Raw genomic sequence first — 16,524 nt, forward strand, 5'->3', positions numbered from 1 at the left:
GTATTAATTGAAATCGTTTTTTTTCCACCAGAAAACCTACGGGTTTGCTTATAAGCTTTCTAATAATCCTATAGAAATCTTGACATCATGTATGAATGTAAAATCGATCTTTACATCTAAATAACAGGCTAACTATACCATTATACTTTCATTTTAATTCTTATTAGGACATAATAATTTGAAAAATCTACTACACTAAATATTAAAAAACAAAATCTAACCCGTACAACTCATGGGTTTCTTTACTAGTTATCTATAAACGGTAAAATAGTGTCAATGTTACATCTAAATAAATGATGGAAGAGTGAAGGGTGGCAATTACACTTATTATCACTTAATTAGGCTATATTATGACATACCGTCTTAACTTATAACTTATTTTTTGAAACTTTTGGATTCTCATGTTTAGGGGACCGATATCTTATAAGCTAGTTATGTTGAAAAACTACTCATATTATTATATCATTTCTAAATTAATGGTCCATATTTGACTTTTCAAGTCTTTATTTTTCAATTGTGGCCTTAAAAGGTTTTCTTTTTGATAGATAATACATGATGTAAAATACATAAATTGATTGTATTTTAAATGTCTTTTCATTGGTATAAGTTTCATCAAGCAATATAACACAAATAAAAATATTTATAGTCAAAGTTGAAGAAAAAAAACTTTAAAAATAAAAAACGAACAATTAATTTGGGGCGGAAGCAATATCATTCTAACCAAATTATTAAATACTTTGAAATTATCCCAAATATACCCTCAACAAATGTCACATAAGGATTTAGGTTGAGTGACTATAGGTTTTATGTTTTATTTATTTTTATTTTTATTTTTGTATTTTATTTTTATTTAAGCATACCTGGTCTAAACCATGGGCGAATTTTAAAGCCAATACCCAAATATTTTAGGGGCTATATAATTTACAGTTATTATCAAGGAAAAGAGGCCCAATTTGGTGGAGGATTACACTCTGGACGAAATTAATGGTGTCGGACGCTTGCGACTTTAATTATTTGTTGAATCGCTGCATACAAAATTCCCTACTCTCTCCAAAAAAATAAAAGCAAACCAAGGCGGATGCAATGTCGACTTATATTACTTGTTAATTTGTGTTACTATAATGAAATTAGGAAATCCTATTCTGCATGATTGATCAGTTTATTTTTTTTCAGTCTTAAACAAACTTTGAGTTTATTTGGATTTCTAGACTAAAAATTGATTGTTCATATGTTTAAGTTTTTTTGGGGTTTTAGAGATTTAAAACTGTTTGTTTGTTTTTTTTCCCCATGAAAATGGATTTATTATTGTTGATTTATATTTGGGATTTTTTTTTTCTGAAAATTGATTTATTTTCTTTTCTAGATAATATTTATTTATTTATTTTTTGTGCAACAATCACACAACAGACTTCCATTGATGCAATTACACAAGAAGCACCATGCACCTTATAAAATTTATTACTATATATTTTTGTTCACTGCTACCAGAATCATAGATATTACAATGTTTCCAAAAAATATTTAAAGAAAGAAACAATAAAATGATTGAAAGTTTAATATAACCTAAAAAATAATCTATGGATAAATTTATTAAACAATTTGGTTAATGTTCCAAACGAGCATGATAATTTGAATTAACAAGTTAACAATTTAGATGAACAAAAATAACAATATGAATGATCATTTGACTCCAAACTTACATATTTATAGTTCATTCTTTTACAAAATTTCTGCCTTTCCAATTTTACGTACCATATTCGGCTTTAACTCATTCACTCGTTACCAATACCATTATGTAACAACTCCATTAAAACACCCATGTGATCGATCAATACAATCCACAAATCAACTATAAGCAGTTTTAGGGTTCATTCAACAAATCCTCAAAGTTTACAAAAATGCAATTTTACCCCACACATATATCATTAAATAAGAAACAACCCCTCAAAAATTTAGGGGTTAAATAATTACCCCCCTTTAATTATGGTTATTGCTTCTTAGCAGCTTACCTGTCAAACCACAAGAAAGAGCCTCATCCGGTATCTTCCCCACTAGATGAACCCCTGAAGCAAAAACCACACCCATGCCCATATGCAAATGAGGCTCTATATGACAATGAAACGCCCATACACCTGGATTATCAGTAACAAATCTTAACGCTGTCCATCCATAAGGAAATATAACAACCGTATTTCTCAATGGAGGGTTTTGCAAGTTGAGTTTCTTTTCATCTTTCTTGGAGAATTTCCCCTCTCCATATCCTAATACCCAAAAGTCATGCCCATGAAGATGCCATGGGTGTATCTCACTCACATTCGCATTTAAAGCATTCGCATTTTGTAGTATCACATCAATAGTCTTGCCAAATTCTAGCTTATAAACCCCATTCCCATATGTCGCATTGGGGTTTGATGGGGGCATAGTGATATCATATGTGTTAACGAAGGTCTCGGGTGGACTTTTTTGGTCAAAGGCACTAGTCAAACCATGTTTTATTGACCCTAAGTAAGGGGTTGAGGGTAGGTTTAGTGACACATTGTTAATGGCCCATTTGGTATAACCATTGATACGATTTTGGGTATTGAGGAGGAAGATTCGACGACTGTAATTGGTTGGAGGTCGTGGTGACCCTGAAAAGGCAAGAATTTTGTTAGTGAACGATTTGCTTCGGGTGTAGTCGTTCCATTGTGGGGTCTTGGGAGGGGGAAGATTGGGAAGTTTTGATGTAGTGGTGGACTTATAGTGTAATATCGCTAAACCTTGAGGGGTTTTTGGTTCTCTTCCTCTCACACCCACCGAGATCCAATAGTTGTTGGAAAGATTTTGGTCTGTACGGAATATGACTGAATATGTTTCACCAGAGTATATGTCGAAGTCATTAACCGAAAATGGTTGGAGATAATTCCCGTCTGCTTCCACCATCACCATCTTGTGGTTCTGTAGACGCGTAAAATAAATCATAAGTCGATTTATATTTATATTAGTTGAAAATCATATATCAAAAAAAGTTATAAACCAAAGTAATTATAGATGTATCAACAAATTTATAGATAGTTTTAGTGTTGGGCTGCTTTATATGAGTTAAAAATGTTACAAAAATAGAAGAAAGAGATGAAAAGGGATTTGGTATGGCATAAAGTTTAGTTATTTTAAAGATAAAAAGTAATTTTCATTTGTTTATAAAATAAAATATGATATGATAATATATGGACTAATGGACCTACCCCAATGGCAAGGTTGAGTGATGCTAAAGCAGTAGCGCTGGCCACTCTCAGCCTGTATGTCTTGTTTGGCTCCACATGTAAGATGTTTGGTGCGCACTGTTCATTTCCTCTAAATTTGCACACCGGTAGACTTGAGCCATTGCTATTATGCGCTCCTGCTAATGTACAATTATATTGTCCTCTTCCATTTATTAGCAAACTCTACAAAATGAAATTTCAAAACATATATAAGTTTCTCAGTCTAAACACATAAATACATGATTAATTTAGTAGAATTATTTAAAAAAGATAATATAAAACTTCTAATTATTTTATAAATCTTGCCCTCTTCATAAAGAAACAAACATTAATAAGTAATTATTAGTTATGCATTGTTTTTTTTCCCATCATCCTAATTCCTACCTACTAACTCACTTATTTTGACCATTCCAACGTGTAACCCGTCCATCATCCATGTTGCTTTCACTTTTTCCCTTTGCGTGAATAAAAAGCTGCATGAAATGGAATCCGACAGGCATGCAACATTGCATTTGAGTTTTTTTTTATAGCAATCCGTCTCATCAAACACTTTATAAGAATTTTATCTTGTTTAAATATATAAAGCAATATTCTTTACACAACAGAAATTTAACACAAGTTAAAACTACATAAATGATCAAAGATTCAATGTCTTAGCATTTGAAATAAGCAAGTTTCAATTAACTCCAATATGAATTGTGCATCTTGTGGGGTGATACTGATGGGGTATCATGATCAACCACCTTACATACCACTGTTTATCTGATTAATATCTCATATGGATCTTTAAGACAGGACTTTATGAACAAGTTCAGAGATTGACATTACCTGGGGTTCACCGATCCAACGCATAGGATTGGTCGAAAGATCAACCTCTTGTTCGTGAGCACCTTTATGCCACCAATCACTTAACAACAAGTTAAACTCCCCATCATAATGGAAACTTTCCTTCTTTCCCTCCTCAATGTCCACTATCAACAATCCGTACAATCCTGCTGATCTTTGCATCCCGTAATGTCCATGGTAAAAGTATGTACCCGCCTGCACCCAATCGATATTAACATTTTTTCAATATAATTCCATTAATTCTATCATATATATATAATTGAAACTAATGATTTTGATATACCACATATATGATATACATACCTTATCAACCTTGAACCTGTACACAAAAGTCTCTCCAGGGTTTATGGCACATTGTGATATGGATGCAGTTCCATCAGCCCATGGTGTTCCAAGCTAATTATAAAAAAAAAAATTAAAAATCAATTTACAATGTTTGATATGTGCATATGTATCAGGTACATATGACTGAAAAGAAACGTACGCATTTAATGAACCAATAAAACGAACAGTTTTAATTAATCTAACCTGTCGAATACCATGCCAATGAATAACGACACCCTCGGTATGAAGCTTGTTTGTAAGATGGACAACAACAGTGTCACCTGCCCGAGCTTTGATGGTTGGGCCAGGGAACTGACCGTTGATGCCCATGACCACGTTTTCTAAGCAATCGGGTGCAGCGTACATGTAATCGACTTCCCATTTGAAATGTCTAGCCTTTGAACCCCAGGCTAATGTCATAAACACCCCAAAACACCATAAGTATACTAGCAAACATATGGGTGTAAGTGTAACCTTTCTACGAGGAGCCATTGAGGTTATTGCAAGTGATATGAATGGGTCAACTATAACGTATTTATATTGTGGGTGGACAACTAGACATTATTCGAGTGGTAAAATCGAGAATATTGGAGAACTAGTTTTAATGCTAGATGTACATGTGGTTAAAGAGGTTTTTGTCTGGATCTGTGTATTATTGCTCTGGAAGATGTGAAGTCACTTTGTTTTTTCAAGCTCCACAAGATATCACACTAGTGTTTCTTCTCCGATGTTTTTTCTAAAATTGCGACTCACTAATTTGGCGTGAAGTATATTGTATATACATGTGTGTAAAGGTTATATATCTATTAATTAAGTTCACCAAGCGACGTATTTTTATTAGTAGGTTATCGATTACGTTTTGTATGTCTAAGTTCATGCGTTTCGAAGTATTGTTTTATCAATATTACTTAGGTAGTGGTTGGTATGTAATCCAAAAATGAATTGAATGCAACATTCTTACATTTGGGTGTAATGAAAAAAATATTGTTTGGTTGTCATGAATGAATGAAATAAAGCATTTCTCATACAATGCAATGAGCATATTCCTCAAGGAATAGGATTCGTGGAAGAATGATTTTTTCTTTTAATATATATTTTTCTATTTTCATGGAGTTATATAATAACACTATAATGTAGCGTTTGGTATGTAGTAATCGAAGAAAAAGAAATGAAATTGAGCATTACGCTAGAATGAAAAATAAATTCATGTTTGGTTGTCACCGAAGAATCAAATGTAGCAATATTCACGAAATATGAATTTTCATCCCACGTCGTTTCTCATTCCAAAGGGGAAATGTTTTTTTTATTACTTCATGGAATCCCTTCCAATTCCAACTCTCATTACATAATTATATTCCTGCTTATGTGATTCCAATCTGAACAAAGGGATTGAGATGATTAAATTATGAAGATTGTTAGCTTAACCATTGTTTAATGCATTTTCAGATCATAAATATTATAGTTTCATTTCCGCACATATCATTTGATTGTATAAAAACTAATTTGAGACATAACTTAATTTAGAAATCATTTCATTCCATTCTGATGATGGATTCCATTGGAATCATCATTTAAGTTCCTAATTCCATAAGGATCTACTAGATCATATAATAAGTGAATCATAAACACAACAACTAATCCCTTTTTATGTAACGCCCAGGTTTTTATACTAGGTATATTCTAAAATTTTCATTTCTTATTTAAAATTTATAAATACGTCTAAACCTCATATTTACTTCTAAATAAGGTCTTAATCCATAAAGTCGGAAGATTTAAGCCTTTGCATGGCTCCAAGAGGTCCAAATCGTAGATCTAGCATTCTTTCTTCATAAGGTGATCATAAACTTTTGTATGGTTGGTCCTCAACCATCAAGATGCGGATTTTATCATCAAGGAACCTCATAAACATCAAAAGAACAACTCAAGACCTCTGGAGTAACATTTACTCACAAGAATCATCTTATGGGACCAAAGAGCATAAGATTTTCCCACATACAAGATCTACACTAAAGAGCCATAAAGTTCAGAGCTTTATACCTTCCGAGGCTTGCAAAGATGTTAAAGATTCTGGATCTTCAAGCTCCAAATCAATCAATGCATCACCACCAAGTTTCTTCTTCTTCAAGGTACCCAAAAACACCACAAGATCACAACAAAGACTCAAGAACACTCAAATGGAGGCTATGGTTTCATTGGTATCTTTTTAGGGTAAGCAGACTGATGAGGGGGCATCCTCAAGGTCCATAACGTTGCTTAAATAAGGGCTAAACCCTAAAAATTAGGGTTAGTGGTCTAAGTGAGTACGCCTAATGTACGCTAAGGTACACCAAACATACTAAGGGATCCCTATGTCTGACTTAAAGAGAGTACAACATGCGTACTCCAAGTTACACCTAATGCAACAAGGACCAAAATGCAAACTTTTATAATTTTAAGACCAAAATGAAAGATACTTGATAATCAAGTGTTACAATTCTCTCACACTTGAATCAGACTTCGTCCTCGAAGTCCACTGCTGCAAATAACTCCGGATAATGCTCCCTCATCTCGTCCTCAGGCTCCTACGTCTACGTTGAAGCCTTTTAGTGCTTCCATTGCACCTTCACAAAACCCACAACCTTGTTTCGCAAAGTCTTCGTCCTCCCGTCGAGGATCGTCATCGGTCTCTCTATATAATTCATGCGATCATCCACCTGAATGCCTCTAATGGAACTAATGTGAAATCGTCAACCAAACATTTCCATAGCTGAGAGACATGGAATATTTTGTGAATCTAACTGAGATCCTCAGGTAGATCCAAACGATACACAACCCTGCCCACCCAGGCTAGAACCATGAAAAACCAATATACTGTTGGATTAATGTCTAAGTCCATAACTATAATTGGTAAGACTTGACCCGACCCGGCATGGTCCATTTGGGTTGCATGGCATCATGCACTTGGATAGACTAAATGAGAGGAATAAGACACTTATGGTTATTAATATATTATAAGTTCTAGTATATTAATAATAAGAATGATGAGATTATTTAATTAGTATTGATCAAGAATTAATCTAGGATTAATTAAGTGATCAAAAGAAGACTAATTAAATATATGGGTTGATTGTGTAAATCATCCATACTTGTATAGTGGGCTATTGCTCCATGGATAATCAAGTTGGGCTAAAACCCATAGGATGGTCCATGGATGCTCCATGGTGTATTTGTACCCATGGATCCAAGGAAATGGAAAGTCATGACAATTAGGGTTTGCCCTAATTGTAACACTATATAAGCATCATATTATTCACCAAAATTGGCGACTAGTGAGTGTACTAGAAGGGCTAGCCGATTTCATGAAGTGTGGGTTTTTCTCTCAAGTCATTCCATGTGTAATTGGTGTTGTGTGAACCATTTGAGGTGTCACACTTGGGGCACTAGGCACTCAAGCTTCATGAAGACTTTCTACACCAAAGAGGTATGTATTCTATCTTGCTATAGTCATTGTTTTGTATGCTAGATTAGGATAATACCTTGGATGTTCTTATTTGCATGTATAATAGAGAAAACATAGATCCAAGGTATTTAGGGTTGCATGTACACTTAGGAGTGTTAGAATGCTCAAAACCCATCAGTGGTATCAGAGCCTAGGCTTGTTTTCTTGTTATACCTGCAATAGAAGCTGAAAAAACGAATCTGGTGCTGTCTGGCCATCAGACTCGGCGAGTCCATCAGGAGACTCGACGAGTCCATGCCTTAAAAATGATGAATTCGATCCAACTCGCCGAGTTTGTTCATGCACTCGACGAGTTGGACCCCCAGACAGCATATTTTCGAGTTTTTTGGCTAGAAATGGACTAGGAACATTACCCTAAGTTGTTTTTGAACTTATAAACTTGTTTTTGATGTGGTAATGTTCATGCTAATCCATTTTCAAAGATAATTGTCAATAGATTCATGTTTTGTATTAGTTTAAGGTTTAGACTAATTACATGAAAAAGTTTGATTTGAATTATCTTGTTCTTATGAGTTGCTTAGATTAATAGAAATGTTGAGTGAAATAGTTGTTTTCAATCCATTTTAATCTAAGAGTTGAGTATAAAATGTGTTTGTGTAACTTGTCCTCAAGTTACATGAAGAGTCACATTAAAGACTCATAAAATTCATAAGAGTTGGCAATGGTTACAAAAATGAAGAGTCTTGTGTCATTGAATAATTTTTATGACTCCATAACTTGTCCTCAAGTTATGAAAGTTCAAGAGTCACTTCATTAAAGAAAAAATATGTAACCATAATTAAATCCATAAGTTATAAAATAAAGAAAAAGTTAGTTCTTTTATTAGTTTAAAGTCTTCCATAACTTGTCCTCAAGTTATGGAACTTGAAGAGTTTTTGGATTAAAACTACTTTAAACACATAAGTTATGGAATTAATTAGTTTTGAATAGTTTCAAAACTTGCCCTCAAGTTTTGGAATTTGAAAAGTTTTCAAGTATGAATACTTTAATTCCATGTTAGCCCTTAGAATTTTAAAAGTTAAAATTCAACCCTTATACTTTATAATATTATAAGTTAATAATATATATATATATATATATATATATATATATATATATATATATATGTATAAGAGTAAAGTCAGTCTTACCGCTAGTACGCCTCATTCACGAAGCCGGTCTATAAGGTGGGTATAAGGTTGTTGCCTATAAAATGGCAACTTAATGGGTGTCCACTCTCACCCACCGCTTGCTTGACTGGTGGAGGGTCGTTAGCCGAACGGGTTTGACAGGACTAGAATTCTCCCTTCATTAAAAGTATTAATGAAAAATACTAAGTAACTAAACTCTTAATAATACCCAATCTTAGTTACTTAGGAAAAATGTGAATAAGGTGCTAATCCATGAAATTACACTTTACACTTTGTCTAAGTCGTTAGTGGAGCGTGTGTGGTTAACCGGCACACTAACTTGGACTTAACAAGGTAGGTAAAGGGTGACTTAATATTTATCATAGTATCGATGGAGCGTGTGTGGTTAACCGGCACATCGATTGAGGGGTAATTTATTAAGGGTACCAAGTGATTTGCATGGTTACTTCACACCTTGTTTTGTGATCCTCGGCATCCCAGTCACAAAACCTGAAGGGCACACTCGAGATTGAAACATGCCATTGAACAGTTCAATGAATCTCAAAGATCTAGGAGCTTCAAAACCAATTAAAACCTAATAATTCATTTCGTTTATCTTGGTGGAAATTGGTGAATCGTCATTCACCTACCTTCAAATATTTTATAGCTTGGATTACGGCATACCTCTTCTAAGTTATAAAATAGTTTGTTGGGTCCTAGCCTTAATATTTCATATTGGGTGTCATATTAAGGACTTAAGATCAACTATCTTGAATATCTCCCAAAAGATGTCTGGTTTAGACACTTATGATCTTCCCAAATCTCTTGAAACAAGGTTTCCTAATGAAGATGATGTCCCATGGATATCATACTTCTTTCTCCTCCTCCAATTATTCTCCCTAACCCACAAGTTCTTGAAAAGTTTAAGGTCACTCAGGCCCTATTAGGCAAGGCAAGGTCTAGGTGTGGTCACATCTTGGAGATGTAGTCACATATTGACAAGCCGGGAGAGTTGGGTGTCAAAGTCTTGAGAAAGTTGGTGGTTCAATCACTTTCTAAGTCACATAGTGAGTTCTTTTGGAACACCTATGAAAAAGACTATGACAAGACCCTTAATGATCTTATCTATTTGTTAAGATCAACTTCCTAAAACTTTGTGGACATTGACAATGATAACATTGGATATCCAGTAAAGCATTCTCTACCCAATGGAAAGGGATCGGCTATTGTCAACTCGGTTGACCAAATGGTAAAGAGAAAAGCTAAGTCTGTGATAGTCCTGTGTACCATTATCAAAGGGTCCATATGTTTATATTGCCAAAGGAAGGGGCATTGGTCACGAAGCTGCCAAATTTACCTAAGGATGTTAAAGTCAATAAGTTTGACTCTACTTCAGGTAAATTCCACTATCTAACTCTGTTAAGTTTCTATTCTGAGATTCTTGATACATGATGTGACTGGGTCACATGGTGATGTTTTAAGAATGAAAGAAAAGTGAAGAAACTTAAAGAAAGAATATGCTGAATCTGATGGCGTAGATGGATTTCTATCGCGTAGTTTGAAGATCGGATTCTTGAGCTACTTCTCAGGAGTTATCAGATATTGCTTAAGGAATAGATAACAACAAGTTTTCGTATGGATTGTAAGGATAAGTTTTTCCGCAAAGTTTTAAAATAAAAGAAAATTTTTATTTTATTTATTTTAAAATATCCTTACAATGGCATTTGAGGAAAAATTGTTGCTTATATGATTCCATTAGTAGCAAGAGTGGAAATATGAAATTGATTCTTTCATTTGTGGTAATGTCTAAATTTACCAAATAAGGAAAGATTCTCATCACCCAAGTTTCAATTGGACCGGAACTTGGAATCATGCAAGTTGTATAACATGATGAATGAGAACTTTCAAGTTTTGGAAAATTAAGACTAATTACTTGTTCACATGGATGTGTGAGTGAAGTAAAGGACTAAGGGATCGAGTACACATTCTTGTGCACTGGTCAAGTCCACCACAAAAGATTGATAAAACTATTCGTCATAGTTTACTAAAGCACAGTAAATATGATTATACTTACAAGCTTAAGTGTAATTCTGAGACATTGGAAAAAGGTTCCAATGTATGGCAGAGCGAATAAGAAGAATCAAATTAGGCAGAAGGATAAAAGTTTCTCATTTCTGAAAAGATGGGAGAGTACTTTAGTATCATTTTTGTGATCATCTTAATGATTAAGAAACCATAGCACAATTAGTTCTCTAAGGAAGTCTTAGTGCATTCTTATGACTAAGAAGAGAGATCTTGAATTGTTGAAATGGTTAAATCAAGAAGATGAGTCATACTTCGTTCCAATACAAGTCTTAGAGTCATACTCCAAGATTGTCATTTGAGTGACATGTCTTAAAGAAGGTTTAAAACACTTGTCAAATGTAAGAGTAAAAGTTTTTCTACTCTTGTACATTTAAAATTGGTAAGTTGTGATGTTTTGGATAAAACAAAGACCAACTTAGGCCAATTGTGTGAAGTGTTTGTCTTGATTAGAATCCACACTATCTCTTGGATATTTGACAAGGGAGTCTTATAGATCAAGAGGACAGTGGGAGTCTTAAAGGTCTTGAAAGTCTCAAGAAATAATCAAGAATAAAACCTGAAGTTCTTCGCTAGCACACGACTTGAGGTTTATAACCTATCGTGTTGACATATCTGTGCCCATTCCAGTTAAAGTTGGCTTTGCATATGAGTTCTTAGAGTTCTCAGTTTGTTGCATAACAACTTGGAAGCAATGGCAGGCCCTTGAGCTGCCAGGTGGCAAGAAGTTAAGATTGAGTTCAATCCATATGGTTTTGGATTTGTCATTATCTTTGTCTTGTGATTATGGTTTGACAAATTCATATGGGTAGGAACTCATACACCATATAAATCTAAGTGTCATAAGGTTTCTCTCCGATTCATGAAAATGATGGTGAGGAAACACTTTCACTAAGTAGATTTTATCTAGATAGCAATTGTGATATTTGCATTCTCAAAGTCGTTAGTGGAGCGCGTGTGGTTAACCGGCACACTAACCTGGACTTGTGAGAAGTGGAAAAAAGGTCTAAACATTATGATTACGGCATCCCTCTTCATAATTGTTTAGATACACAAGTGTGCTATCTAAGGGAAGGTGTATGATTTTGATAAAGACTTATCAAAACAATCTAGTATCAGAAATCTGAACTTTGGTAAGAAAGTCAATGAAGTATTGATTTCTAGAAGTCCAGCTGATTTCTGAGTACATGTCAAAGCTAGTGGGAGCATAAGTGTTATGCTAATAATCATCATGTTAGTGGGAGCATGATAATTATGATAAGTATTGCAAGTTAGCAATGTTAATTATAGAAAACAAAAGTTCCAACTGGGAAAGAGTTGTTTTGCTATAATTAAGGGAGAGGAAATTATACTTCATCTCAAATCTATAAGCTTAGATCGTGAGGTTTTAATCATTTAGTCAAGGATATATATATGAATTTCATGTTGGAATGGCTCAACATAAGGAAATTCTGTATATGGGTTCATTATTTGCGTTCTAAAATTCGATTATGATTACGGCATCCCTTTTCATAATCTGAATTATGAGAACTTGGCAAATTGAAATGGACATATTATAGCAAAAGACTAGTTTAGTCTTTATGTGAGACATCATGAATCGTGTCCCATATGCTTCGGATATAGGATCGATTACATGTGCTATATTCATCCGTTCTAAAATTTTCCAAATGCCTGGGGCATTAAGAAGGGAAAAGGTTTAGAACTGGATATGACTAAAAGGATTAAACAATTGTCGAGGACAATCTAAGGTTTACCAAAGATTGGTTGCTCAAGGACAGTTGGAAGTATAGTGATAATTCTGGAAGGACCATATTGACATAATCTGTAAGGAGGCAACTCTTGTTCAGAAGTGATAGTCAAAATGGAATCTGGAAATGTTTCAAAGTTAGAATTTTCAATCTGTGAAAGATTAAGGAAACTTAATGCAAGAAGGATATTTCCAAGGAGTGGATCTCCTTTGGAATACTCTGTAATGATTGTTGCCAAGTCTTTATGACTTTGTGCATAATCATTACGAGAGGATCAATGCATATAAGTTTAGAATCTAACAGATTTCAGTAAATGGCATGAATTTGGAATTCTTGCATTTGCAGTAAGGATTTGGGAGTGTGAAAAGAGAATCATTGAAGTAATGTTCAATTGATCTAGTTCACAAAGTAAAGATCATAGACAAACATAGTATGCATACTTGGTGTATGGCATGACTAGTGTTTGAAAAAAACATAGTGTACATGCTTGGAGCATGGGACAACTATTGTTTTAAATTCAAGAATAAAGTTGATAGCTGAAACAGTGTACAATGAATAATGTGTAATCATATGGTGATAAATAAAAGGTGTTTTATTTATGTTCAAAGGGTTGATACCATATTGGATTCAATTATTATTGTGTTTCACTTTGCATGTTTTGACTTCCCGAATAAACTAGGTTATTCTTTCGGAATGACTAAGTTATTCAAACTATCCACAGTCGGTCATATGTTGGAAGTAGATATGAATTAAGACTGTCATGATGGGTTGTAGAGGTCTAAGGTGTTGGACAAGGCTACATCAATCATGAGTGCTCATAAGTTTTGAGTATTGGATTCAACCCGCGCTCATTGGAATCACTTCATGGATTTTATCACGAGTGATCATGAGACGATAATATCTTATATTCTTCAAACCTAGAGATATGAGTTGTTACTATGAGTTGATAGTACATTGATTGCACGAAACCGCATTTGGTAACTCGGTGCTATAAAACGTGCTTTTGTGTATGATTCAACAAGTAGTAGAACAAGCCATATGAGTCGAAGTTTATCCGTTCCTTTTACCTTCGGGATAAAAGTGATATCTGTGGGCCCCTCGATGATTTGATGATGACAAATGGAAGTGCTCGGCCGGGCCAGGACTGATTTGATTTGTTCAATTAGTCAGTCGTCATAAATCAGAAATCGGGAAACAACAAATGGACAGAGAGAATGATTATAATCCATGTCTCAGTCCATATGATATCTAGAATGGAGGAATATATGATCCCTTATCTAATGGACAAGTCACTGACAAAGGTCAGAGTTCATCGACAAGGTCAGAGTTCGACAGAAGCTTTTGAGAGCTACGATTGCCAGTTGGTTCCTGAAGTCATACGCAATAATAGTTTTAGACTTATCCAAGTGGGAGACTGTTGGATTAATGTCTAAGTCCATAACTATAATTGGTAAGACTTGACCCGACCCGGCATGGTCCATTTGGGTTGCATGGCATCATGCACTTGGATAGACTAAATGAGAGGAATAAGACACTTATGGTTATTAATATATTATAAGTTCTAGTATATTAATAATAAGAATGATGAGATTATTTAATTAGTATTGATCAAGAATTAATCTAGGATTAATTAAGTGATCAAAAGAAGACTAATTAAATATATGGGTTGATTGTGTAAATCATCCATACTTGTATAGTGGGCTATTGCTCCATGGATAATCAAGTTGGGCTAAAACCCATAGGATGGTCCATGGATGCTCCATGGTGTATTTGTACCCATGGATCCAAGGAAATGGAAAGTCATGACAATTAGGGTTTGCCCTAATTGTAACACTATATAAGCATCATATTATTCACCAAAATTGGCGACTAGTGAGTGTACTAGAAGGGCTAGCCGATTTCATGAAGTGTGGGTTTTTCTCTCAAGTCATTCCATGTGTAATTGGTGTTGTGTGAACCATTTGAGGTGTCACACTTGGGGCACTAGGCACTCAAGCTTCATGAAGACTTTCTACACCAAAGAGGTATGTATTCTATCTTGCTATAGTCATTGTTTTGTATGCTAGATTAGGATAATACCTTGGATGTTCTTATTTGCATGTATAATAGAGAAAACATAGATCCAAGGTATTTAGGGTTGCATGTACACTTAGGAGTGTTAGAATGCTCAAAACCCATCATATACATGGGGCCCAACGTGCTCCGTTTCATGAATTAGATGACACCTTTCCAAGGTGACACCTTCAGGAGTACCAAGTCCCCAACTTGGAACTCTAAGTCTGACCGACGCCTATCGGCATAGTTCTTCTGTCGACTCTGCACTGTCTGAAGTCTGCCGCAAACCTGTTGAATCAATTCTGTAATCTTGAGTACCACCTCCGTACTGCCTATGACCTGCTAACCGACATCACCCCAACATACTGGGGCCTACACTTCCTCCCATAGAGCATCTAAAAAGGAGGTCGATCAATGTTAGCGTGAAAACTATTGTTATATGAAAACTATGCCAAAGGGAGATACATATCCCAACTCTCGCCAGAATCCAATACACATTCTCGAAGCATGTCCTCTAAAGTCTGAATAGTCTGCTCACTTCGACCATCAGAGTGCGGGTGGAAAACTGTACTGAAATGCATATGAGTACCCACTGCCTCATAAAATCTCTTCCAGAAACTGGAAGTAAACCTGACATTCCTATCTGAAACAACTGCAACCGACACCCCATGCCATGCCACAACCTCCAAGATGTAGATGTCTGCTAGCTTCTCTGCATATATACTCTCTTGAATTGGGATTAAGTACGCGCTCTTGGTCAATCAATCCATGATGACCCATATTGAATCCAATCCTTGTGACGTCTGTGGTAACTTCGTAATAAAGTCCATCGTTATCTCTTTCCATTTCTAAACGGGAATGTGCAATTGCTTTAACTTGTCGTGAGGTCGGTGATGCTCATCCTTGACTTTCCTACAAGTGAAGCACCTCTCCACATACCATGCCACATCCCACTTCATGCAAGGCCACGAATAATCAAGTTGGAGGTCTCTATACATTTTTGTCGCTCTATGATGAATGGAGAAACTTGAATTGTATGCCTCCTCCATCAAAACCTGATGCACAACACCTAAATACGGAACCCACACTCTCTGATTAAGAGTCAAAAAACCCCGAATATCATAATCGAAAGAGGACAATCGACCCACTATACACTCGCTCTTGTGGTGCTCCTCTTCATAGCCTCAACCTCTGCTTCCCGAATCCATTCTAGAAGTGTAGTAATCACGTTCATCCTCAAACATACATTCCTAATTAGAACGGTAGCTGCCTTGTGGCTGAGAACATCGGCCACCACATTGGCCTTCCCCTGGTGATAAGGATCTCACAATCATAATCCTTCACCACATCTAACCACATACGCTGCCTCTTGTTCAGATTTGGCTGACCCATCAAATACCTTAGGCTCTTGTGATCCGTGTAAATAGTAAAATGGACCCCACACAAGTAATAACGCCAAATCTTATGGGCGAAAACACAACCCCCAACTCAAATCATGCATCGGGTAGTTCGCCTTATGAGGCTTTAGCTTCCTCAAAGCGTAGGCGAATACATGACCCCGCTACATCAACACTGCACCCAAACCCATGATCGACCCATCACAATATACCACAAAATCC

General features: G+C 35.3%; 1 protein-coding gene across 1 annotated transcript; it reads right to left on the reverse strand.

Moving 5' to 3' along the window:
* Positions 1-1,845: 1,845 nt before the first annotated feature.
* Positions 1,846-4,924, reverse strand: LOC111911180 (L-ascorbate oxidase). The gene is made up of 5 exons (XM_023906965.2): positions 4,617-4,924; positions 4,392-4,484; positions 4,071-4,283; positions 3,225-3,425; positions 1,846-2,937 (listed from the first exon to the last, which is right to left on the reverse strand). Exons 1-5 carry the CDS (start codon positions 4,902-4,904, stop codon positions 1,978-1,980), a joined length of 1,755 nt encoding a protein of 584 aa, XP_023762733.1. The 5' UTR covers positions 4,905-4,924; the 3' UTR covers positions 1,846-1,977.
* Positions 4,925-16,524: the final 11,600 nt, after the last annotated feature.

This window comes from Lactuca sativa, chromosome 7 (genome assembly GCF_002870075.4).
Source record: "Lactuca sativa cultivar Salinas chromosome 7, Lsat_Salinas_v11, whole genome shotgun sequence".
NCBI classification, from domain to species: Eukaryota; Viridiplantae; Streptophyta; class Magnoliopsida; order Asterales; family Asteraceae; genus Lactuca; species Lactuca sativa.